General features: G+C 49.4%; 2 protein-coding genes across 2 annotated transcripts in view; both read right to left on the bottom strand.

The window, feature by feature from the left end:
- The window catches only part of LOC119978459, a 28,848-nt gene extending 5,568 nt beyond the window's left edge, over positions 1-23,280 (bottom strand). Inside the window, exons 1-4 of the mRNA XM_038820115.1 lie at positions 23,183-23,280; positions 10,063-10,374; positions 4,463-4,786; positions 1,326-1,440 (exon numbers count right to left, since the gene is read on the bottom strand). Of these exons, the coding sequence (XP_038676043.1) occupies positions 1,326-1,440; positions 4,463-4,786; positions 10,063-10,374; positions 23,183-23,219 (788 nt within the window). The 5' untranslated portion in view covers positions 23,220-23,280. The remainder of the gene's footprint in view (positions 1-1,325; positions 1,441-4,462; positions 4,787-10,062; positions 10,375-23,182) is intronic.
- LOC119978458 overlaps positions 1-23,944 on the bottom strand; it is a 126,912-nt gene that overhangs the window by 47,569 nt on the left and 55,399 nt on the right. The gene's annotated exons all lie outside the window — the stretch shown is intronic.

The raw sequence follows: 23,944 nt of genomic DNA, 5'->3' as shown, positions 1-23,944 counted from the left end.
CCAGCGGGATCCTCCGATCGCGGCCATCATGACAGATCAGAGACGGGATTCTCCCGAATCGGCGGGTTGGCCCGACGTCGGCGTAAAAAACGGCGTGAACCACTCCCGCGTCGGGCTGACCGGAAGCTGCAGAATTCTCCGCACTTCCGGGGGCTAGGTCGGCGCCGGAGGGAATGCACAAGTTAGCGTACGCGCAGAACCACCGGCGTGGTTCAGCACTTGTGCAGACCGGCCGGTGTATTCTGGCGCATGTGCAGGGGGGGGGTGCCTTCTCCGTACTGGCCATGGCCGAGCCCTACAGGGGCTGGCGCGGAAGGAGGGAGTGCCTCCACGACACAGGCCCACCTGCAGATCGGTGGGCCCCAATCGCGGGCCAGGCCACCGGTGGGGGGGGGTCCCCTCTGGGGTCGGGCCAACGGCCCCCGACCGGCGTGGCGTGATCCCCGCCCCCACCCGAAACCCAGGGGCAGCCGGCGTCGGAGCGGCGGTGTGGGATTCACGCCCCCCCCCCCCCAGGGATTCTCTGACCGCCCCCCCCCCCCCCCCCCAGGAATCTAGCTGGAGGCTGGGATGAAAGCGAATTGCATCCCGCAAATGAAAGCCTGACCGGAATGTTCCCCCTCCCAGCCCGATCCTTCGTAACGCCAGCGGGAAAACACGCTGGCCCAGAAGACACCTGGCCCAACGTGGGGGGCAGAAGCAGAAATGAGTAAGGCCTGGGGCTGCCTTCAGAGGTGGGCATGGAATCTGTGAGTGACCCTGGAGTCTGGAACACTGCAGCACAGCGTGGGGAAAATATCTGTCAGGCGAATCGTCCAGCTTCAGGCCTCAGGGTGTCCCTGGAGGTCCACCTTCTTTCCTCAGGAGGTCAACCATCTTGATCCAGCGGTAAGTTAGTGATGTTGGCCGTATTTTCAATATGACACCCGGGCATGATGGTGGGACACATGCCCTCAAGCCCATCTTGCCAAGGAAGATGGTGCAAAACACCTGGATGCATAATTAATCACACTGGGAAGGTAAGGTACATCTTGGTTTCCCACTGCCCTCTGCACTGGGATAAGCTCTGCTCCCCACCTCCGCCATGGTTTTTAGTGCCAGAGAGGAGAATTTTCCCTTTGTATTTTCCAACAACAAAAAATGTCACCTTCATCAGAAAACGAACCCAACAGCACAATGTCAACCCAGCCACCATTTCCATTCTGGCGAGCTACTTTCCGAAGTAATGAACAACATTTTCTGCTATGGTCCCAATGGTTAAAGGACATTTGACCCCTCACATAGAAGCAGTGTCATTCATAACGGCATTAATGAGAACATCGTACCTTCCATCGTTTTCGGAGTCTGAAGATTCACTTTGTTTGCTCGTGGAACTTCTGCTCGTGGAATGTGTCGATGTTGGCGATTTTGTTGTCGAAACTTCACAAGAGTATTCAGGTCCTGTTGAAACAAGGGAATAACATTCAGCTTCACCTCATTTTCACTTGTGGTCAACTGAGAGAGCATCATTGTGAAATGGAACATCAGTGCTTGAGGAAAAGCCTGGTTGGTATCATTGATCTCTGTGCAATTTCCCCCTCTCTGGTAACAACTGAGAAGCTGCTGATCGCTGGCAGTGGGCCATTGGTGATTTCTTTCCTATATCTGAGAGTTGGTGGTCCACAGCTACTGTTGCGCTAGTTACAGGGCTCAGATTGTGGACCACAATCCAGATATCCCTCTTTTTGTCATCAATTTCACATGGAGGCATTGAACTGCCGCTTCTAAATATTGGCAACGGTCATTTCCTGCCACTTGGGTTCAGTTCCCTAAGCTTGCAGCAATGTTGGGAATCTTTAGCCACTGGCCATGAATTCCTCAAACCTACCAGCAATGTTCTGACCATTTAATTCTAATGGTCCATGTTCCTGTTGGGGGACACTCGCTCTCCCCCCCCCCCCCCCAACCCCCACCCCCAAACCCTCCAGTGTGCACTAAAGACAATTGGTTGAGAGTACTTCAATAAATTACTTGCTTCATAATGTGTGAAATAAATTGTGTTGATTTGCTCCACAGCTCCACGGTCCCAGGTTCGATTCCCGGCTTGGGTCACTGTCTGTGCGGAGTCTGCACGTCCTCCCCGTGTGTGCGTGGGTTTCCTCCGGGTGCTCCGGTTTCCTCCCACACTCCAAAGATGTGCAGGTTAGGTGGATTGGCCATGATAAATTGCCCTTAGTGTCCAAAATTGCCCTTAGTGTTGGGTGGGGTTACTGGGTTATGGGGATAGGGGTGGAGGTGTTGACCTTGGGTAGGATGCTCTTTCCAAGAGCCGGTGCAGACTCGATGGGCCGAATGGCCTCCTTCTGCACTGTAAATTCTATGATAATCTATGATTTGGCAGCTTTCACAACCTCCAAGAGGAAATGCTATCCTCTGAGTTTTCTGCCCATTTTGGTATTTCTCAATGCAACCATCAGGTCACGTGTTTCTCCCCCGCTGCTGAAAATGGAACTGCCACATTCAAATTGACTAAAGTCTTCCCTCTTTCAAAACCAGGGGCATCGTTTTATGGGGCCTGGAGAATTCAATTTTCAGCACAAGGTAATTTGCAATTTTGTCTGTAATGATAGGATGCTATAGCACAGAAGGAGGAGATTCGGCCCATCTCTCGTATGTTGGTTCACTGAAAAAGCTCCCGGTTAATTGCTTTTCATTGTCCTCTCCGCAAACACTCATTCATTTGCTTCCTTCCCTTTGATAAGCTATTATTGAATTTGTTTCTCAACTTATTCCATTTGGGCATTCCACATTATAATAATGATTTGCATCCATTAAATGATCCTAATTTCTCCCTTTGTTCTTTACTCCATGACATTTTTCCTAAACCAGGTATTACAGTTAAACGCTCCCGGCGCGATTTAACCAGAAACATCTATGTCCGGTTTTGGACGAGTTTGGCTGGGTGTTTCTTGGTGGCTGGAGCCCTGGTGACACTGCCAACGTCCAGGATGGCAGTGCCAAGGTGCCAGGGTGCCAGAGGAAGTGCCAGGGCGCCACCCTCCATGCCCCCAACCACTTGGGGGTCTCCTATGGCCTGGGAGACACTCCACCCCCCCACCCCAGGTGCCATTATGACTGGTCCACGTTTGTAGAAACCAGCACTAAATGGCATCTTGGTGAGGTCTCTCAGGCACGTCCGTGAGGTCCAGGGCACAGGGAGAATCCGGGAGAATCCTGCAAACGGATATTTAATTGTGACTAATAGCTCGTTTAAATACGCTGACCTGCGTCACGTCCAGTGAGGGAGAGATCCAGGTTGCAACGTCCCACGAGACTCCGTTAAATCTCACGAGAGACCTCCCGCGAGATTCAGCGGCCTGGTCCCAACATCAAGTCGTACGTGACGAGGCCGCTAAATTGCGCCCTCCGTGATGTGTTGGGTGCTCTGGATCCGTGGAACACATACAGGCCACCAACACTTAAAATAGTACAACACTATTTTATTAAACTATAAACTGTTGAACATACTCTTACTGTGGGTTAACACGATGCTAGATTAACTAAAGACCTGTGCCTATTCTAACCAGTCTAATCACTCAGCATATGGTGAGGATCTGTGCTGTAAGCTGTGAGCTCTGTACTTCTGAGAGGCTGCATCCCGAATGAGCGGGAAAACTGATGCCCTCTGACTTTATAGTGAGTGTGCTCTAACTGGTGATTGGCTGCGGTGTTACGCATGTTAATTGGTCCTACTGTATGCCCATCAGTGTGTGTGTCTGCACCATGATATATTGGTGTATATTATGACACTCCGTTTCACACCTGGCTAGAATTGGCATGTTGGTTTCTAAAGTCTGAAACATGTGTACAGGTTTTGGGGATATTTTTAATGAAAATAAAATGAAAATCGCTTTTTGTCACAAGTCGGCTTCAAATGAAGTTACTGTGAAAAGCCCCTAGTCGCCACATTCCGGCGCCTGTTCGGGGAGGCTAATATGGGAATTGAACCGTGCTGCTGGCCTGCCTTGTTCTGCTTTAAAAGCCAGCTATTTAGCCCAGTGCTAAACCAGCCCCAGGATATTTTATTATCCTGCCCACTTTCCATGAGAAGTTCCCCTCTGAGCACATTCTGCTCTAACCTTACGTTTTACCACCATTAGTGCTATCAGTCCTCAATGGCACCATTAACACCCCCTTTGTCTGATGTCCACGATGTCCTTTTCAATCACTCCTTTACTCCGACCTATCCCTGACCTTCTCGTCTTCCCCACCTCCTCCACCCGCCCCTCCGCCAATATAAATGATGACATTGCGACCTTTCTTCCAACAGTTTCTGTTTTTAATGTTCTGTTCACAAATGTTTCAAGATCCAAACAGAATGGATTTTGTCAGTGGCAGTGTCTCAGATTGACTAAAGGAAGTTAACTCGCATCCAGTTTCGAAAAACTCAATCACTAAATGGTTCGTTTACAGTAACACTTACCACTGCTTCCATTTAGTATCACGTAACTGCAGCTCTTTTCTGTTTTACTGACGACTGTCACATTCACCATTTGACTGGATTGTTTCCCTCGAGTATTTGAGGCTGTGCAGTAATATTGTTGCTGTTGCTGTTTGAAGGATCGACAACGGAGATCCAGTTCATTGGTGTCGGAGATCTTTGATTCTTCAGACGGGGTCTTTTCAGTCCATGTGTACTGAATGGGGAGGGAGCCCCGGGCAGACTCACAGGAGACGGACACTGAGCCCCCAGAACATGAGACTTTTGGCGGGGATAGAAATCTCAACACAGGAACAGAGACGGATTCTGTGGGAAAGAAACAAACATTCAGATACTGACTTGAGGATCTAAAAATCAAATACTCTCTAATGTTTTGCCCTTCAGCATTCCAGCCAGTGTTGGCCATGTTGGAATCTGACATGTATCTCCCTATGGGGGGAGGGGGGGGGGGGGGGGGGGGGAGGGGGGAGGGTGGATGTTTAATCAGGGCTTGGGAATTGGACATCGGGAAAAGTTCTGAGTCCTGACACTGCGCGTCAAACTTCAGGAACACCCACCGCCATTTTCAATGCTTCAACCAGTTCAAGGCCAAGTAACTGGGCTCACCATCCAGTCAGGGACTGTGGGCAGGCTCCAGATGCTACAAGGCCTCAGTGGCTGAGGTGGGGGGCTACCAGTCCGGATAAGGAGACAGCGAGGGGTTAAGCCCGTGCTATTTTACTTTATCCTTGAAAATCCCCCAGCCGCCTGACCATGATCCTGAAGGGGCAACCTGCATTTCCCACTGATGGTTCCACTTGGTGTAGGAAGCCATTGGTAAATTTCTTTGCCACATTGACTGTCCACCACTTGACGGCAATCCAGCCGCTCTCAAAATGTGTTGGAGACGGGCTGCAATAGCGAATTGGCATGAAGACTGGCAGCACCAAATGGTGCGCCCACCGCTTCTGATCCCAACACAGTAATTGTTAAAATCCCAGCCCCATTTCTGACTAGCCTCCTGGAGGCCTGCGTTGCCATGTCTGCCTTTATATCAGGTCTCCAGATCAGGACAACAAGAATAATACCGAGGATGTGGCAACATGCAAAGCGTGACTAACAATGACTCGTTAAGTAGTTGGCGATGAGCTTAAATTATCTGTGGCTGAATTGGGTGTGAGAATCTGAGAAGCTACGTGTTGTTTGGTTGCACATTGGGGACCCCCCCCCCACCCGAGGCTGCACTCAGTCGCATTTACTGCACTTTGAATTGATGCCCCGATCTCTCGACCCCCATTCCCCCCCCCCCCCCCCCCAACTCACCTACAAGGGGGTCCTTGAGCTCCCCCCCACACACCCCACATGGCACCTCCGGGTCCGATCTCCGGCACAGGCAAAATGCCACAGAAACAGAAAATACTGGACCATCTCTTCAGGTCTGCCAGCACCTTTGCAGAGAGAAGGGAGCTAATGTTTCGAGTCTGGATGACTCTTTGTCAAAGCTCCCGCAGGCACCGCAGCAGGGAGAAGGTGGAAGAGCCCCTGGGTGGGAGAGGTTTTGACATCCTGGTCCCCGTCGCCCCCAAACCCAGAGCCAATGAGGGTGTCCCTGGCCCTGTGCCCTTTGTGGGAGTGTAGCGAGTCTCAGAGGCTGTGTGGGGCCTACGCACTGGAGTCAGGCCACCTCACGAGTGGGTACACGTTGTCCCCGAGGAGCCATCCCTCCAGCCGCTGCTTTGCCTTGAAAATGCCTAGGATCTGTGAGCACCCCAAAATGTAGTTGTCATGGATACTCCCTGGGAATTGGGCACACACCTGCGTAATGTGTATAGCACAGTTAGACACGATCTAGACATTGAATGAGTGGAATCCCTTGTGGTTGGTGAATCTTGCCCTTTGCCACCATAGGGAACAGCGACCACGACACCACACAACCCTGCCATGGCAATCTCTGCAAGACGTGCCAGATCATCAACATGGGTACCACCATTACACGTGAGAACACCACCCACCAGGTACGCGGCACATACTCGTGCGACTCGGCCAACGTTGTCGACCTCATACGCTGCAGGAAAGGATGTCCCGAAGCGTGGTACATTGGTGAGACCATGCAGACGCTGCGACAACGAATGAACGGACATCGCGTGACAATCGCCAGGCAGGAATGTTCCCTTCCAGTCGGGGAACACTTCAGCAGTCAAGGGCATTCAGTCTCTGATCTCCGGGTAAGCGTTCTCCTAGGCGGCCTTCAGGACATGCGACAACGCAAAATCGCCGAGCAGAAACTTATAGCCAAGTTCCGCACACATGAGTACGGCCTCAACCGGGGCCTGGGATTCATGTCGCATTACATTCACCCTCCCACCATCTGGCCTGGGCTTGTGAAATCCTACCAACTATCCTGGCTTGAGACAATTCACACCTCTTTAACCTGGGGTTACCCCTCTCTCTGGATCTGTAAAGACTTAATTAGCTGCAAATGCTCGCATTCTAAGCATTGTCTGGCATCTTTGACTTTGTCTATACATATGTTTCTGGAACAAACCTCTTCATTCACCTGAGGAAGGACTGGTGTTCCGGGGTGTCCCGGGCTGCGGTTCGAGGGCTCCTGTGACCTCTTCCTTGCTGCTTTCCACGAGGGGTTGGGGTTGGGGTTGGGGCCGGTGCACGGGGACATCAGAAGGACCTGCCTCATCGCCAGGATATCTTGTAAAACACAATACATTACTCATGACTGGACTGCGGGTTGGGGTGGTGCGGGGTTAGGGGGATGGTGGTGGAGGGGGGGGGTGTGTGGTGGTGCTGTGGGGGAGGGTGGGGGTGGTGGAGGGGGTGGTGACACATGTGCCATGGGGAATTGCAACTCAGCGAGGTCTCACTCACTCGCTCAATGATGACCTCCGCCTTGGCGATTGCCCTCTCTGCGGGCCCACCAACCAAGCCCAGTGCCCGCTGCTCCGCTGCGGTGAGGGGGCCGCAGGTTCGACGGACCCCCTCCGTTTGTTCCCTCTCCCGCCGGATGTGGACCACCTTCTCCTTGGAGTGGGGGGAGGGAGAGTAAACGCTCAGTGTTAGACAGCTGGATGCATGCAGCATAGCTGGTGACCTTCATGGCCAGGGCACTCGGCCGTGGCAGCCGGTATGGGCGCTGGCACATGGTGCAGGGTGGGGTGGGGGGGGGGGGGGTTATGGGTGTGTGGGACGGGGGTTACTGTCAGAGGCACAGTGCTGCCGATTGAACCTGACCACCCTGAGGAAGTCGTGCAGCTCTTTGCGACACTGTTGTCCGTCCCTGGCGTGGGCCCACAGCGCCTGCCACCTGCACCCAGGCCCGGTGCACGGCAGCGGTTGGCAACCTCCTTCCTACCCTACGGTACAGGGTTACCCGCCTCTCCTCCACGGCATCTAGTATGGCCACCAACTCCGCATCCGCCAACCAGGGTGCCGCTCTCTGCGCTGCCATCTTGTTGGCTGGGATGAGTGTGTGTGGGGAGCGGAGTGCTGAAACGTGTCTGCAGCTTGTCAGCCTCTCAATCCCGACTCCGGAGTATCCAACACCGTTTCTCATTGGAATCGATGGTGTTCTACGTGGTGTCGGTGCTCGTCCATTAACTGTTGCAGAATTGTTCTGGGAGCGGCGCCAATTGTAGACGTCCACCGACTCTGACCTGGCGTCAACGTTGAAACGGAGAACGCTGCCCAGCACGTTTAATTTCAGAAAAATACAGGAAGGCAACTTCCCATTCAGGATCAGGAGATACAACATCTGCACTTCAACCTCCTCCCTTCTCACTGCCTAGGGGCAACACAATTGAGACTCATACCTATTGAGTTATCATGTGCCAAGTATTTGAATTCTCAGTTTGGAAATGGAGTATGGGAGATTTATCTGTAATCAATTCGTAATATCATCTTTTCTTTAGATTTAAAGTCAAAGGGCGCAATTCTCCGCAAATACGGAGAGTCGTGAAGGCTGCCGTGAAACCGGCCGTGTTTGACGGCAGCCTCCGCGCCCCCGACCGGGAACCGATTCTGCTCCCCGGTCGGGGATAGCCCGTGCGCCAAAGTTAGCGATGGCTGACGCGTATGATGACGTCAGCCGCGCATGCGCGGGCCGTTATGCCCCTCAGAAGCCCCGCGGACGGATCCATCGGGGCGGCAGAGTAAGAAAGAGTGCGCGGGGTAAGTACCCACTGCCCTCGATCGGTGCCCACCGATCGCGGGCACCACGGCCGTGCCAATCGGTGCCATGGTTCCCCAGAATGGCACTTTACGGCCGTTTTTACGAACGGTGAGAGCAGGTGTGTTTTTAGTTCGTAAAAACGGCCGTAAAGGCCTGGGAACTCGGCCCATCGGCCAGGGGAGAATCGCTGCTCGCCGTAAAAAAACGGCGAGCAGCGATTCGTGTTGGGGGGCGGCCGTGGGGGGGGGGGGGGGGGAGAGAATAGCGGGAGGGCGTCGGACCAGTGTAGCCGTAAAAATTTGCGCCGCCTGCTATTCTCCGACGCGTCGTGAGTGCGGAGAATCGCGCCCAAAAGATTTAATTACAGGAACACACACACACAAGCAAGAAAGAAACCCTAAAAAATAACATCAATACAGAATGTAATATTACAATAGCATCACCTAATAAAGACGTTAATGAGAATAAAAAAAGAGCGGCTGAAAATCAAAATGTGTTCCCTTCAAATGACCCTTGAGAAAATCCTCAAGAGGGCCCCATGAAAATAACAATGGTTGTGATCCTGATCTGGAGGTCTGCCCTTGATTATAATGAGTTGGATTTTCATTAAGTTTAAAGTTATACTAAGTTCAACAGGTTCTCCTCATCCCCTTCACAGTCTTGCACCACCCCCAATCCCGTCATGAACCCAATGTCCCATTACCCTCACCCACGAACATTCATGCCCGCATGCCAAGCTCTGCCCTTCCTCCCCTCACACCATCTATGCCCCTTTATGCGGCCTCATGCCAAGCTCTTCCCATCACCCACCCCCTTTGTGGACTGTGAGGGATGACGAATAAAATGGGCGGCACGTTGGCACAGTGGTTAGCACCAAAGACCCAAGTTTAATTCCAGCCTCGGGTGACTGTGTGGAGTTTGCACCTTCGCCCCGTGTCTGCGTGGGTTTCCTCCGAGTGCTCCGGTTTCCTCCCACAGTCCAAAGATGTGCAGGTTAGGTAATCGGCCACGCTAAATTGCCCTTTAGTGAGCAAAGATATGCAGGTCAGGTGGGGTTACGGGGATAGGATGGGGGAGTCGTCCTAGGTAGCGTGATCTATCAGAGGGCCGGTGCAGACTTGATGGGCCAAATGCAGGGATCCTATGGTTCTGTGGAATGGGGGGTCCTTAGTGCTTAGATTGTTGCTGGGACAAAGTCCCAAGGCATGAGGTGGGCCTTTTAAATAGCCTGTCACTGTCCTGGCAGCCCCTTTGGCTACCTGCGCATTTTGTGGCGTGCCACTGGCCCCAATCAAGTCAACACCTTCCCCTCCCACCCACTGCAGAGACCCGGGATATCGGAGCTGCCGTGTTTCCTCCCAGAGAGAACAGTGATCAGACATTTCAATAGAAAGTAATAAAATAAAACTGAGAAATGTACCGTAAGATGTTTGAAGCTCCACAGAAAACATTGGATCGAGACCAGCTGTTTCAATACCACAGCTGTACCATCCTGCATCTGCTGGGCGAAGATCCTCCATAGTAACAACAAATGTTGTTTGTGACTTGTTATCAGTGATTGATATTCTTCCATTTTGCCAATTTGTTTGTGCTAAAACTTTACACGTGATAGTCGTGCCGTGACACCAATATTTAATATATGACTTGTACCGTGCACCATAGTGACAATTTATTGTGATCGCTCTTCCCACAATTCCACGCACTTTCTTTTCTGCCCACAATGCATCTGAAACTGAGGAGACAACATTTCAGAAATTGATCAGGAAATAACTACTTAATTCAAACAGATAGATTTTAATGAGTTAAATCCAACCTAGTTTGTAATGGAAGTAAGCATTAATATGGGGCTGGTTTAGCACAGTGGGCTAAAAAGCTGTCTTGTCATGTAGAACAAGGCCAGCAGCGCGGGTTCAATTCCCATACCAGCCTCCCCGAACAGTCGCCGGAATGTGGTGACTAGGGGCTTTTCACAGTAGCTTCATTGAAGCCCACTTGTGACAATAAGCGATTATTATTATATAGACACTTTTCATGGCCTCAGTGTCCCAAAGCATTTCACAGCCAATGATTTACTTTTGAAAGAATTGGGGTATTTTCTTGACTTACTGGGAGAGCATGGGGAACCTGGAAATTAGGGTTCTGCCTCGTATTGTGGGGTTTAACTCCAGTGTGCCATTCAGTAACATCATCAAGAGTTTTACAAACCTAATTGTCAAACCTGATTCACAGTCGAATAAAATTACCATGGATACTGGAATCTGAAACTCAGACACTTCCTCCTCCCTCCCCCTGGATCATGATCCCACCACCAAACATCAAGCCATTATTTCCAGGATGGCCACTGACCTCGTCATCTCTGGAGATCTTCTCTCCACAGCTTCCAATCTCATAGTCGACCAACCCTGCACAGCCCGCTTGTACCTCCTTCCCAAAATCCACAAACAGGTCTGCCCTGGTAGACCCATTGCATCAGCTTCTTCCTGCCCCACGGAACTCATTTCTTCCAATCCTGACTCCATCCTCACTCCCCTTGTCCAGCTACTTCCCACCTACATTCGTGACCCATCTGATTCCCTACGTCACATCAGCAATTTTCAGTTCCCTGGCCCCAACCACCTCCTCTTCACGATGGATGTCCAATCCCTCTACACCTCCATCCCCCACCTGGTGGGTCTGTCACCTGGACAAACCCCATCCACCACCACTCTCCTCCGTGTAGCTGAACTTGTTTTGTCACTCAAACATTTCTCCTTTAACTTGTCTCACTTCCTGTAAATAAGAGCTGTCGCTATGGGTTCCAGTTGTGTCTGTCTTTCTGTGGGTTATGTGGGACACTCTTGTTCCAGTCCTACTCAGGCCTGCTCCCACAACTCCTTTTCTGTTGCATCAATGACTGCATTGGCGCTGCTTCATGCTCTCACCTGGACCTAGAAAAATATATTGATTTTGCTGCCAATTTCCACCCCTCTCTCACCTTTCATGGTCTTCCTCCGTCAATTCCCGCCCCACCCTTGACCTTTCTGTCTTCATTTCTGGTGATAGGCTGACCACCAATATTCAGTGCAAGCCACCGACTCCCACAGCTGCCTCGACTACAGCCTCTCACACCCTGCTTCCTGTAAGGATTCAATCCCATTCTCCCAGTTTCTCCACCTCCATCGCATCTGTTCTGATGATGCCAACTTTGGAAGTGGTGCCTCTCTCATTAATCACGTTTCCCCCCACCAAACCAGCCTGACCCATCTCCCGCACATTTATCCTCAGCTCTTTCCCTCCCTCCCAGAACCATGATGCGGTCCTCCTTGTCCTTACTTTATACCCCAGTAGCCTCCGTATTGACAGGAATGGGGTGACTTGGGGCTTTTCACAGTAGCTTCATTGAAGCCCACTTGTGACAATAAGCGATTATTATTATATAGACACTTTTCATGGCCTCAGTGTCCCAAAGCATTTCACAGCCAATGATTTACTTTTGAAAGAATTGGGGTATTTTCTTGATTTACTGGGAGAGCATGGGGAACCTGGAAATTAGGGTTCTGCCTCGTATTGTGGGGTTTAACTCCAGTGTGCCATTCAGTGACATCGTCAAGAGTTTTACAAACCTAATTGTCAAACCTGATTCACAGTCGAATAAAATTACCATGGATACTGGAATCTGAAACTCAGACACTTCCTCCTCCCTCCCCCTGGATCATGATCCCACCACCAAACATCAAGCCATTATTTCCAGGATGGTCACTGACCTCGTCATCTCTGGAGATCTTCTCTCCACAGCTTCCAATCTCATAGTCAACCAACCCTGCACAGCCCGCTTGTACCTCCTTCCCAAAATCCACAAACAGGTCTGCCCTGGTAGACCCATCATATCAGCCTCTTCCTGCCCCACGGAACTCATTTCTCCCAATCCTGATTCCATCCTCACTCCCCTAAGATGGACACTGGGCTACAAAATGGAGAACTGCTAAGGCTGCAGGGAAAAACAGTCTTAGCAAGGACAAGCAGTTTGCAGGAGACTAATTAGCTTTCTGCACGTACAGAAACCAGTTTGTGGTCAGGTGCAGAGTTTCAGCCAAAGGTGTAAATGGCAACAAGATCTACATAGTAATGAGGTGATCCAGATCCAGACCCCACACAATAGAAACATTTAAGTATGAATGGATACTTTTGAGTAGACGCCCAGACAGAACGGCACCACTGTATCCAACACAAAGAACCATAGGGACAGCCCACCCATCGAGAAACGACCCTCAGATTGGGGGGTTTGGAAGATATCGATTGGGAAAGGCCCAATCGATACATGGCAGGTAAAAGGCCCGCCCCGAAGGGGCACGGACTTCTAGGGACTATAAGAATAGACCCCGCACATGGTTCGGTCTGTTGCTTCCAGACTCCGGCCCAGACTTGTTACATCGCATCCTGACTCCAGTTTTAGCACCGGCCGTTGAGCATCAGCCATCGAACTGTAAGTGCCAATACAACGATCGCTACGTGATCCAGACCTTGCTAGATCCTGACAACTTTAAGTACCTGAGAGTTGCAGACCAAGAACGGGGCGAAGGCCTTGTCCCCTGACCTTGCTTGTTCCTGTCTAGATAAGTATTTTAGTTGTTTAGTATTAGAAGTAAGTTAGTCTCTTTAGCGTATGCATGTGTATTTATTATATTTGTCATAATAAATATCAATCGTTTGGACTTACTAATCGGTGTACAGATTTATTACTTTGAACCTGACCTTGATATACTTGTGAGGTGTCTAAATACGGCACCTGGCGACTCCTGAGCATAATTACATACACAGAGCCATAGTAGTGTTAAGCACACGGCCTTTAAACGGAGGCAGTAAAATGAGCAGCAGGCCCTACCCACCTCCTCTTCACAATGGATGTCCAATCCCTCTACACCTCCATCCCCCACCTGGTGTGTCTGACGCCTGGACAAACCCCATCCACCACCACTCTCCTCCGTGTAGCTGAACTTGTTCTGTCACTCAAACATTTCTCCTTTAACTTGTTTCACTTCCTGTAAATAAGAGCTGTCGCTATGGGTTCCAGTTGTGTCTGTCTTTCTGTGGGTTATGTGAGACACTCTTGTTCCAGTCCTACTCAGGCCTGCTCCCACAACTCCTTTTCTGTTGCATCAATGACTGCATTGGCGCTGCTTCATGCTCTCACCTGGACCTGGAAAAATATATTGATTTTGCTGCCAATTTCCACCCCTCTCTCATGGTCCTTTCATGGTCCTCCTCCGTCACTTCCCGCCCCACCCTTGACCTTTCTGTCTTCATTTCTGGTGATAGGCTGACCACCAATATTCAGTGCAAGCCACCCACAGCTGCCTCGACTACAGCCTCTCACACCCTGCTTCCTGTAAGGATTCAATCCCATTCTCCCAGTTTCTCCACCTCCATTGCATCTGTTCTGATGATGCCAACTTTGGAGGTGGTGCCTCTCTCATTAATCACGTCCGTCCCCCCGTCCCCCGCCAAACCAGCCTGACCCATCTCCCGCACATTTATCCTCAGCCCTTTCCCTCCCTCCCAGAACCATGATGTGGTCCTCCTTGTCCTTACTTTCTACCCCAGTAGCCTCTGTATTGACAGGATCATTCCTCCACCATCTCCTCCAACTCCGGAATGCTGCTGCCACGAAACACATCCCCCCTCACCCACTCTGTCAGCAATCTGCAGGGACCGCTCCCTTCGTGGCACCTTGGTCCACTCCTCCCCTGCCTCTTGTCATCTCCCTCCGACCTCACCCTTCAATGATGCAAATGCTCACTTTCCGCTTAAGCAGCATTTCACTTGCACTTCCTACAATTTGGTCACTTCCCCCAAAGCCGCCTCCTCTACATTGGGAGATCTTCGCTCAGCCTGCCAGCATGACGCCAACCTTCCTGTCGCTTGCCATTGTAACTCAGCACCTGGCTCTCATGCACACACATCAGTCCTTGGCCTGCTGCAATTCTCTGGTGATGCCCAACGCAAGCTGGTGGAGCAGCATCTTATCTTCTGATTAGACACATTACAGCCCTCGGGACTCAACCTTGAATTCAGTAGCTTTAGTTTTAACCTTTCTCCTCCATCCGAAACCCTTTTTTAAATAATATTCCAAATATGTAGGGCGCGATTCTCCACTCCCCACGCCGGTGGTAGAATCTCGGGGGGTGCCAGGGCGGCGTGGCGTGATTCACCCGGACCTCCCGCGATTCTCCCACCCCCCCCCCCAAAATGGCGTGTCGCGTTTTGCCCAGATGGGCCGAGCGGCCTGATGACCCCGACGGGTTCACGCCGGCGGCAACCACACCAGGTCGCTGCCGGCGTGAACAGCACGCAACAGGTAAGTGTGGGGCCTGTGGGGGGCGGAGAGAGGATTGAGCACCACGGGCGTGCTCGTGAGGGGACTGGCCGGCGTCTCTAAGAGACGCACTCTTTCCCCTCCGCCCCCCCGCAAGATCAAGCCGCCATGTCTTGCGGGGTAGCGGAGGGGAAGACGGCAACCGCGCATCCGCGGGTTGGAGCCGGCCAACCTGCGCATGCGCGGCTGATGTCACTTAGGCGTCGTCGGCCGCGTCATTCTCGGTGCGCCGCTTTGACGCAAGCGTCAAGGTCCGGCGGCTGAGTTTTTCGCAACGCCGCTCCTAGTCCCCCGGGGTGGGGGAGAAAAGGGGGTGAGGAGCGGCCTCCGACTCCGGAGTGAAACAATCCGGGTTTCACTCCAGTGTCAGCACTCAGTCTCCCTTTGGGAGAATCGCGTCCGTATTGTCTCAATGTAAACCCCCCTCCCCTCCCACACCAGGCCATTGGTCTTAACGTTGCTACATTTTGTAGCAATCTCTCACAGCTACGCTTTAATATCTAACACATTCACCCTTTCATTGTTTCCGATGAACAATTTTAACTCAGCAGTTTGCTCTGATGCCCACATGTCTATCCTTGGCCTACTGAAATGATCCAGTGAAACCCAACGCAAACAGGCGGACCAGAACCTCATCTTCCGATTCGGCACTTACAACCCTTAAAGCTCAACATTGAGTTCACCAGCTTCAGAATGTGAACTTTCTCCCCCATCTTTTTTTAATGCCCCAAACGTTTCTTTGCTTCTGCGCAAAAACCCTCCCTCCCCCACTGGGCCATCTGTCACTTGTTTCTGAGGGTTTTGCTCCATCTTTGTTGAGATCTCTCCCAGCTCCCACTCACCATTGTCCCAGCTGTCCCACCTTGTTTGGGCGAGGAGCTCAAGCTGTGCAGAAGGAGTTTACCACAAACCACAGGTTCGAGATTCAAAATACTTAAAGGACTTGGGAGAAGGGCAGGAAAGGAAAAAGGGCGCGGGAACGATTAATGATGAAATTGGAGAGGAAGTGAGATCTTATCAGAAAGAGGAAGTACTGAACAGAGGAAGATTGCAAAACAGACAGAAACAGACTTCAGTTGCCCGTCCTTCAGGACATGAAGCACCCCTCAACAAAACAATAAGCCAGAGGCACAAAATATTCTGGGGGGTGTTAGGAATGTGGGAAGGTAACAAGGTTAACAGTGAACTTGCGATGAAAATAGCGTAACCGATAAGCGGTTAGCACTGATGCCTCACAGCGCCAAGGACCCGGGTTCAATTCCAGCCTCGGGTCACTGTTTGTGCGGAGTCTGCACGTTCTCAACGTGTCTGCGAGGGTTTTCCCCTGGTGCTCTGGTTTCCTCACACAGTCCAAAGATATGCAGGTTAGGTGGATTGGATATGCTAAATTGTCCCTGTGTGGGGTTCTCTTTCGGAGGGTCAGTGCAGACCCGATGGGCCAAATGGTCTCCTTCTGCACAGTAGGGATTCTATGTTACATGACTAGCAGGCATCTAAAGGAATAATGAGATGCAATTTGCCCAGTAACAAGATTAACCGGAGTCTAGAGACATTGAGGTGAAAATAGCATTATCAGAAATATTGTTGACCAGAGATCAGTGGGATTATACAAGTGATAACGTCAAAAGACTAGGAGCTAGGTTTTCCATTTTTGGGACTATGTCCCCATGCCATCGGGAAAACTGTGGTCTTTTATGCCAGGAAAACTGGCGTCAAAAGGCCACAGATTCACCATCTTGCAGGGGGCTAGCAAGCAGCTGTTGTGGAGCTCACAGCTCCAGCTGCTGATACGGACCCCCACACCTCTGGGTCAGAGGCCTCGCATGCGCAATGCGGCGGTCTCCAGCGGCTGCCCCGTGCTCCATGACGGACTCAACCCGCGGACCTGGACGGGCAAAGTAGTGCCCTGCATCGCCGCTCGCGTGCCCCGGACTGCCCGCACACATAGCCTCCAGTCCCGAATGAAGCTCCCTCCCTGCTCTCCGATCAACCCTTCCCCGAATGTGGTGGCCCAGTACTGAGTCTGCAGCCTCCACGCGAGGATCCCGGGTGGTGGGACCATGAGAGGTCCACGCCATCGGGAATTTGGTTGGTCGGGGACGGAGAATCACGGGGCGGTGGATACTCGACGCGGAATACGCCGATTTTCAGGGGGCGGAGAATTGCGAAACCGGCGCCCGTCCCGATTTCGTGCTCCGTCGCCGAACCCGATTTCAGCGCCAGGCTGCGGAGAATCTAGCCCAAGGAATTTGAGAGATTTAAGCAGTTGAATCCACTGAGGGGAATATCAAATAGACTGAACAGCGTAACTGCGAGCACCCTCATTGTTGGAAGGAGGCTAGTTCTCCAACCAACAGTCAGACAGGCCAGTTCCATCGACGTTCTGAGCCATGGAGACCTTTTCCACCCAGCATTTTGAAGCAAGTCAGATTGCAGGTATTCCCCTCTAAAAGTCACAGTTTTGTGCCTTCGCTGAACTAGGAAGAGACGTTTAACAAACTTTAAAAAAAAATAAATTTAGAGTACCCAATAAGTTTTTCCAATTAAGGGACAATTTAGAGTGGCCAATCCAACTATCTTGCACATCTTTTGGGTTGTGGGGGTGAAACCCACGCAGACACGGGGAGAGTGTGCAAATTCCTCACGGACAGTGACCCAGAGCCGGGATTCGAACCCGGGTCCTCAGCGCCGTGAGGCAGCAATGCTAACCACTGTGCCACCGTGCTGCCCCGACGTTTAACAAACTTGACCAGTTAAGCGGTATTGTCTGGCAACTATTAGCTGGATTTGACCCATAAATTTACTAAAATTGGATGTTGCTTGGGAAAGGGGGTGTCTCAGTGAGCTCAGGAAATGTAAAAAGACATTTTGGGAACCAGAGGTAATTTCAGATACCACAGTGTGTTTAGTAAGGATCAATGTCTCAAGCTATCCAATGGGGTTTTGACACACTCTCACAGGCAACATTAGCGAGGTTCAAAACAAAATTGGAGGCTCATCTGGAATTTTACAAAGCACAATTCCTTTTAGTTGTAGGGGTTTTGTGACGAGAGTGAGGAACACGTGGAGCCAAGTGTTAGTTAACATAAAGAGACTGCAGAGATGGGCCTCGCTCTCTCCCAGGTTTCTTTGGAAGTGGAAAATATAAATTTAGCAAATTTGAAAAGTGTATCTGAAGCTAAATTGATGGAATTAGCAGATAAATTGGAATTAGGATTATCGACAATGGTCAACAAAGCTGAAGTAGGGCAGCGCGGTGGCCTAGTGGTTAGCACAACTGCCTCACGGCGCTGAGGTCCCAGGTTCGATCCCGGCTCTGGGTCACTGTCCGTGTGGAGTTTGCACATTCTCCCCGTGTCTGCATGGGTTTCGCCCCCACAACCCAAAAATGTGCAGAGTAGGTGGATTGGCCATTCTAAATTGCCCCTTAATTAGAAAAAATAAGTGGGTAATCTAAATTTATAAAAAAACAAAAAAAAACAAAGCTGAAGTAATTAATGCATAGCAAGCCATTTAAATATACCAGGCCGAGCCAGTATTTCAAGAAGTGGGGAACTTGAATCTGCTAAAATTCGATTACAAAGAGAAATCAAAATGAAGACATTGGAAATGCAAGAAAAAGGAGAGAGCTTTCCAAGGAAGCGGGAAGAAAGAGAGAAAGCGAGAGCTTTGGAACTGGAGAAGTTAACAATAGCAGAAAGAAAAAAGAATAAAGAGAGAACATCAAATTAAAATGCAGCGAACTGCAGTCGGATCAACAGAGCTGGATGACGAAGAACATACTTCCAAACATGAAGCTAATGAGGAGGTATTTATATTTGTACAGGCACTTCAAAAATTTGATGAAAGGGTCGCCGGGGCAATTTTTAATGCCTTTGACAAAATAGCTAAACAGACAAAATGGTCACAAAATATTTGGACATTGCTCTTACAAAGTAAAGTGTGGTTAGGGTGAGTGAAATGTGTCTTTAACATAGAAAACTGGGGAATATGAGATGGCAAAGAGAGCTTTACTGAGTGCTTATGGGTTAGCACCGGAGGCTTACAGACAAAGGTTTTGAAATATAAGAAAACAGCCTGGGCAGACTTATATTGAATTTGAGAGGGTATTTATGATAGGTGGATGAGAGCATTAAAAATAGAAGAAAGCTATGAAGCCCTGAGAAAAGCAATTCTGTTGGAAGAATTTAAAGACTTGTTACCGACAACGACAAGGGCCTATGTGGAGGAACAAAGCTTGCTGACAATTATGAGTTAGTTCATAGGTCACAGCCTGGCAAGATGGATACAGAACTGGCTAGGTCATAGAAGGCAGACAGCAGCAATGAAAGGGTGCTTTTCTGATTGGAGGGCTGTGACGATGAGTGTTCCGCAGGGATCAGTGCTGGGACCTTTGCTGTTCATAGTATATATAAATGATTTGGAGGAAAATGTAACTGGTCTGATTAGTACTATTGCGGACGACATAAAGGTTGGTGGCATTGCGGATAGCGATGAGGACTGTCAGAGGAGACAGCAGGATTTAGATCATTTGGAGACTTGGGCAGCGAGATGGCAGATGGAGTTTAATCCGGACAAATGTGAGGTAATGCATTTTGGAAGGTCGAATTCAGGTATGGAATAAACAGTGAATGGTATAACCCTCAAGAGTATTGACAGTCAGAGAGATCTTGGTGTACAGGTCCACAGGTCACTGAAAGGGGCAACACAGGTGGAGAAAGTAGTCAAGAAGGCATACGGCATGCTTGCCTTCATTGGCCGGGGCATTGAGTATAAAAATTGGCAAGTCATGTTGCTGCTGTATGGAACCTTAGTTAGGCCACACTTGGAATATGGTGTGCAATTCTGATCGCCACACTACCAAAAGGATGTGGAGGCTTTGGAGAGGATGAAGAAGAGATTTACCAGGATGTTGCCTGGTATGGAGGGCGCTAGCTATGAGGAGAGGTTGAATAAACTTGGATTGTTCTCACTGGAACGAAGGAGGTTGTGGGGCGATCTGATAGAGGTCTACAAAATTATGAGGGGCATAGTCAGAGTGGATAGTCAGAGATTTTTTTCCCAGGGTAGAGGGGTCAATTACTATGGGGCATAGGCTTAAGGTGTGAGCGGCAAGGTTTAGAGGAAATGTACGAGGCAAGTCTTTTACACAGAGGGTAGTGGGTGCCTGGAACTCACTGCCGGAGGAGGTGGTGGAAGCAGCAACGTTTAAGGGGCATCTTGATAAATACATGAATAGGATGGGAATAGAGGGATATGGACCCAGGAAGTGTAGAAGATTTTAGTTTAGACGGGCAGCATGGTCGGCACAGGCTTGGAGGGCCGAAGGGCCTGTTCCTGTGCTGTACTTTTCTTTGTTCTTTATCCTTTGTTCTTACTTTCAACACTCTTAAGTCTGATAAAGATCGAAAATGGGGAGATGCGAGCGAGAAAGAACAATCAAGCAAGAGAGGGAATGATTGAAAGTTCAAAGGAGGCTTCAGCGCAAAATAAAAAAGATTGTGTTGCGGGGATCAGAGAGGTGAGGAAAGTTAGATGCTTTCTTTGAAACTGGACCAATCCAAGGTTTGGGACTAAATGGAAAACTGGTTGGAGTTAGAAATCGTAAAAGGGGAAATATGAAATTGGAATAGGAGAACAGGAGAAGCGGAGAGGATTTATACACGGAAGTAATGAGCAAACAATAGGAAGGATAAATTTGCGCACCAATTCGTACAGCGGCAGAGTGATCAGCGAATGGCTGGTATGTTCAAGGATTTGGGTGCTGGGTTCAAATATTTCTATGTGGACAGACTAGAATGGGGAATGATATCAAAATCTTAAGACATACAGGTGTGAGGCAATTGTAGATTGTTCCTCACTATATTTCCAAACAAATATAAACCACTGAGAACCAGTTTTTCAAGTTACGCTTTGGAATTTTGAGACACTCTCACAGAATAAGATCATAAGAGCATAAGAACATAAGAACTGGGAGCAGGAGTCGGCCATCTGGTCCCTCAAACCTGCTCCGCCATTTCGTAAGATATTGGCTGATGTTTTTTTCTGGACTCAGCTCCACTCACCCGCCCGCTCACCATAACCGTTTATTCCTTTACTGTTCAAAAATCTATCTACCTTTGCCTTAAAAACATTTAACGAGGTAGCCTCAACTGCTTCAATGGGCAGGGAATTCCACAGATTCATGACCCTTTGGGTGAAGAAGTTCCTCCTCCACTCAGTCCTAAATTTGCTTCCCCTTATTTGGAGGCTATGCCCCCTAGTTTTAGCTTCAACCTCCCCACTTCTGTCCTATCTATTGCCTTCATAATTTTATATGTTTCTCTAAGATCCCCCCTCATTCTTCTAAATTCCAATGAGTATAGTCCCACTCTACTTAGTCTCTCCTCATAAACTAAGCCTCTCAAGTCTGGGATTAACCTAGTGAATCTCCTCTGCACACCCTCCAGTACCAGTACATCCTTTCTCAGGTAAGGAGACCAAAACTGTACACAGTACTCCAGGTGTGGCCTCACCAGGACCCTATACAGCTGCAACCTAACATCCCTGCTTTTGAACTCCATCTCTCTAGCAATGAAGGACAACATTCCATTTGCCTTCTTAATTACTTGCTGCACCTGCAACCAACTTTTTGCGATTCATGCACGAGGGCATCTAGGTCCCTCTGCATAGCAGCATGCTGTAATTTTTTACCATTTAAATAATAGTCCATTTTGCTGTTATTCCTACCAAAATGGATGACCTTACATTTCTTAACTGGGAGGTTTAATGTAATATAATTAACAGAGTTATGGCTGAGAGACGATTGTCTGGGAGTTTAACATTGCTTGTTAGAAAATAGATTCATTGTAAATGGAGGAGAGGTGACAATATCACCAAAAATCTAATTCCACTGTAATTTGGTAATATTAAAATTGGCAGGAGTGATAATCAAAATCCTGTTGCTTACAATTAAACATGAAAGGAAAAAGTTTTGTTTTAATTTTCTTTTCCAATTCAAGGGCAATTTTATCCACTTACCCGACACATCTTTGGGTTGTGGGGATGAGACCCATCCAGACACAGGGAGAACATGCAAACTCCACACACACAGTGACCCGGGACCGGGATTGAACCGGGGTCCTCAGCATGAGGCAGCAGTGCTAACCACAGCGCCGCCTTGCCACACAAGGAAAAGGTTTACTTTTGGGAAGAGGACTATCGACAACCGCCTTCCAGTGAGGAACAGTGTCACTGATCGAGCCTAATATGAAATGAAAAATGTTTATTGTCACAAGTAGGCTTTAATGAAGTTACTGTGAACAGCCCCTAGTCGCCACATTCCAGCACCTGTTCGGGGAGGCTGGTACAGGAATCGAACCGTGCTGCTGGCCTGCCTTAGTCTGCTTGAAAAGCCAGTGATTTAGCCCAGTGAGCTAAACCAGCCCCATATCAACTATACTTTAAACAACAGAAATAATGAGAAACTTGAGACATATGTTCTGACTGCGAGATTATTACCACAGCAGCCTTCAATATATATTGGACATCGGATTATATTACAAAGATATTCTAATTAAACATGGCTTCATTTTTTAAATGTTGCTATCTAGATTTTTAAAAATTTACTTGTCCTTCATTCCCCTTTCACCATGAATATTGCAGTTTGGTTTATTTGATAAATATATCCATGGTGGGATTGTACATTCACAAGGAGAAACAATACATCACAAATATTATTTATTTATTTTTGCTGAGGATTTTGTGCCTTAAATCCGGGAGACTGCCCAAATCTAGAGAGACATGAGGCGGACAAAGCAAATACGTATGTCTGTTTTCAACAGCTAGCTTTTGCTGGGACCGGTCACTCGCCTGAAACCTTGAGGGGCGCCACTCCACATCGAGCATGACTGCCTGGGAACCTCTCCCCCTCTTACTGACTGCCTACCGTGTGTTGGGAGGATTTGCAGGTTGATAATCAACCTGTTTGGCCCCGTGAGAACACACCTTCCACTCCCATCGAGAGCAGGAGTGGGACTCGAACCTGGAGCTTCAGTCTCAGATACAGAGACGTTACCCACTGTACCACAAAACCTCCTTTTGTGTCGTTTCTGTCTCCAAATATTTTAAACATCTTTGCCGTATGACCTGTAGGCTAGAATTCAACTAACGCTGATTATCTGAATATTCAGCTCTGGCTGTTACTCACCGGGCAGAGAACAAATAAGAAGAATCAGAATCCGCATGGTCTTGTTCGAGATCAGATCAGTTCTTGTCGTCAGTCACCCAGCCCCTCTTTCTCACACTGAAATAAGTGACTCGTATAAATTGTACAGGGAACTCTGAGGATGAAGAGAACAGGAAGCCTGGTCGCGAAACCACAATAGGGCGGCACAAAATCCGCTCAAAGGAACTTGAACGTTTGTCAGTTATAGAACATAGAACAGTACAGCACAGAACAGGGCCTTCGGCCCTCGATGTTGTGCCGAGCAATGATCACCCTACTCAAACCCACGTATCCACCCTATACCCGTAACCCAACAACCCCCCCCCCCCCTACTTTTTTTTTAGGACACTACGGGCAATTTAGCATGGCCAATCCACCTAACCCGCACATCTTTGGACTGTGGGAGGAAACCGGAGTACCCGGAGGTTATATTTCGCAAAAGTATGAAAGTAATTCTCTGAAAGAAAATTAAATTCTGAATCCAAGGCAACCAAACCAACAAATGTCCGAACCAATGGGTAATTCTGACCCAGGCTAAGTTTTATAATTAATTGTGGGGTGAGTTAGTACAGCCCCCCCGGCCCATTGTCATCAATATCCCATGAACCCCTCTGGAAGCAGGGCTGGTTTAGCTCAGTGGACCAGACAGCTGGTCTATGGTGCAGACCAAGGCCAGTAGTGCAGGTTCAATTCCCGTAACAGCTGAGAATTCTGAATTCTTCCTTGTGCTAGTCACCACTGTTG

This window comes from Scyliorhinus canicula, chromosome 15 (genome assembly GCF_902713615.1).
Source record: "Scyliorhinus canicula chromosome 15, sScyCan1.1, whole genome shotgun sequence".
In the NCBI taxonomy this organism is placed as follows: domain Eukaryota; kingdom Metazoa; phylum Chordata; class Chondrichthyes; order Carcharhiniformes; family Scyliorhinidae; genus Scyliorhinus; species Scyliorhinus canicula.
This window is presented reverse-complemented; position numbering and strand designations above follow the sequence as displayed.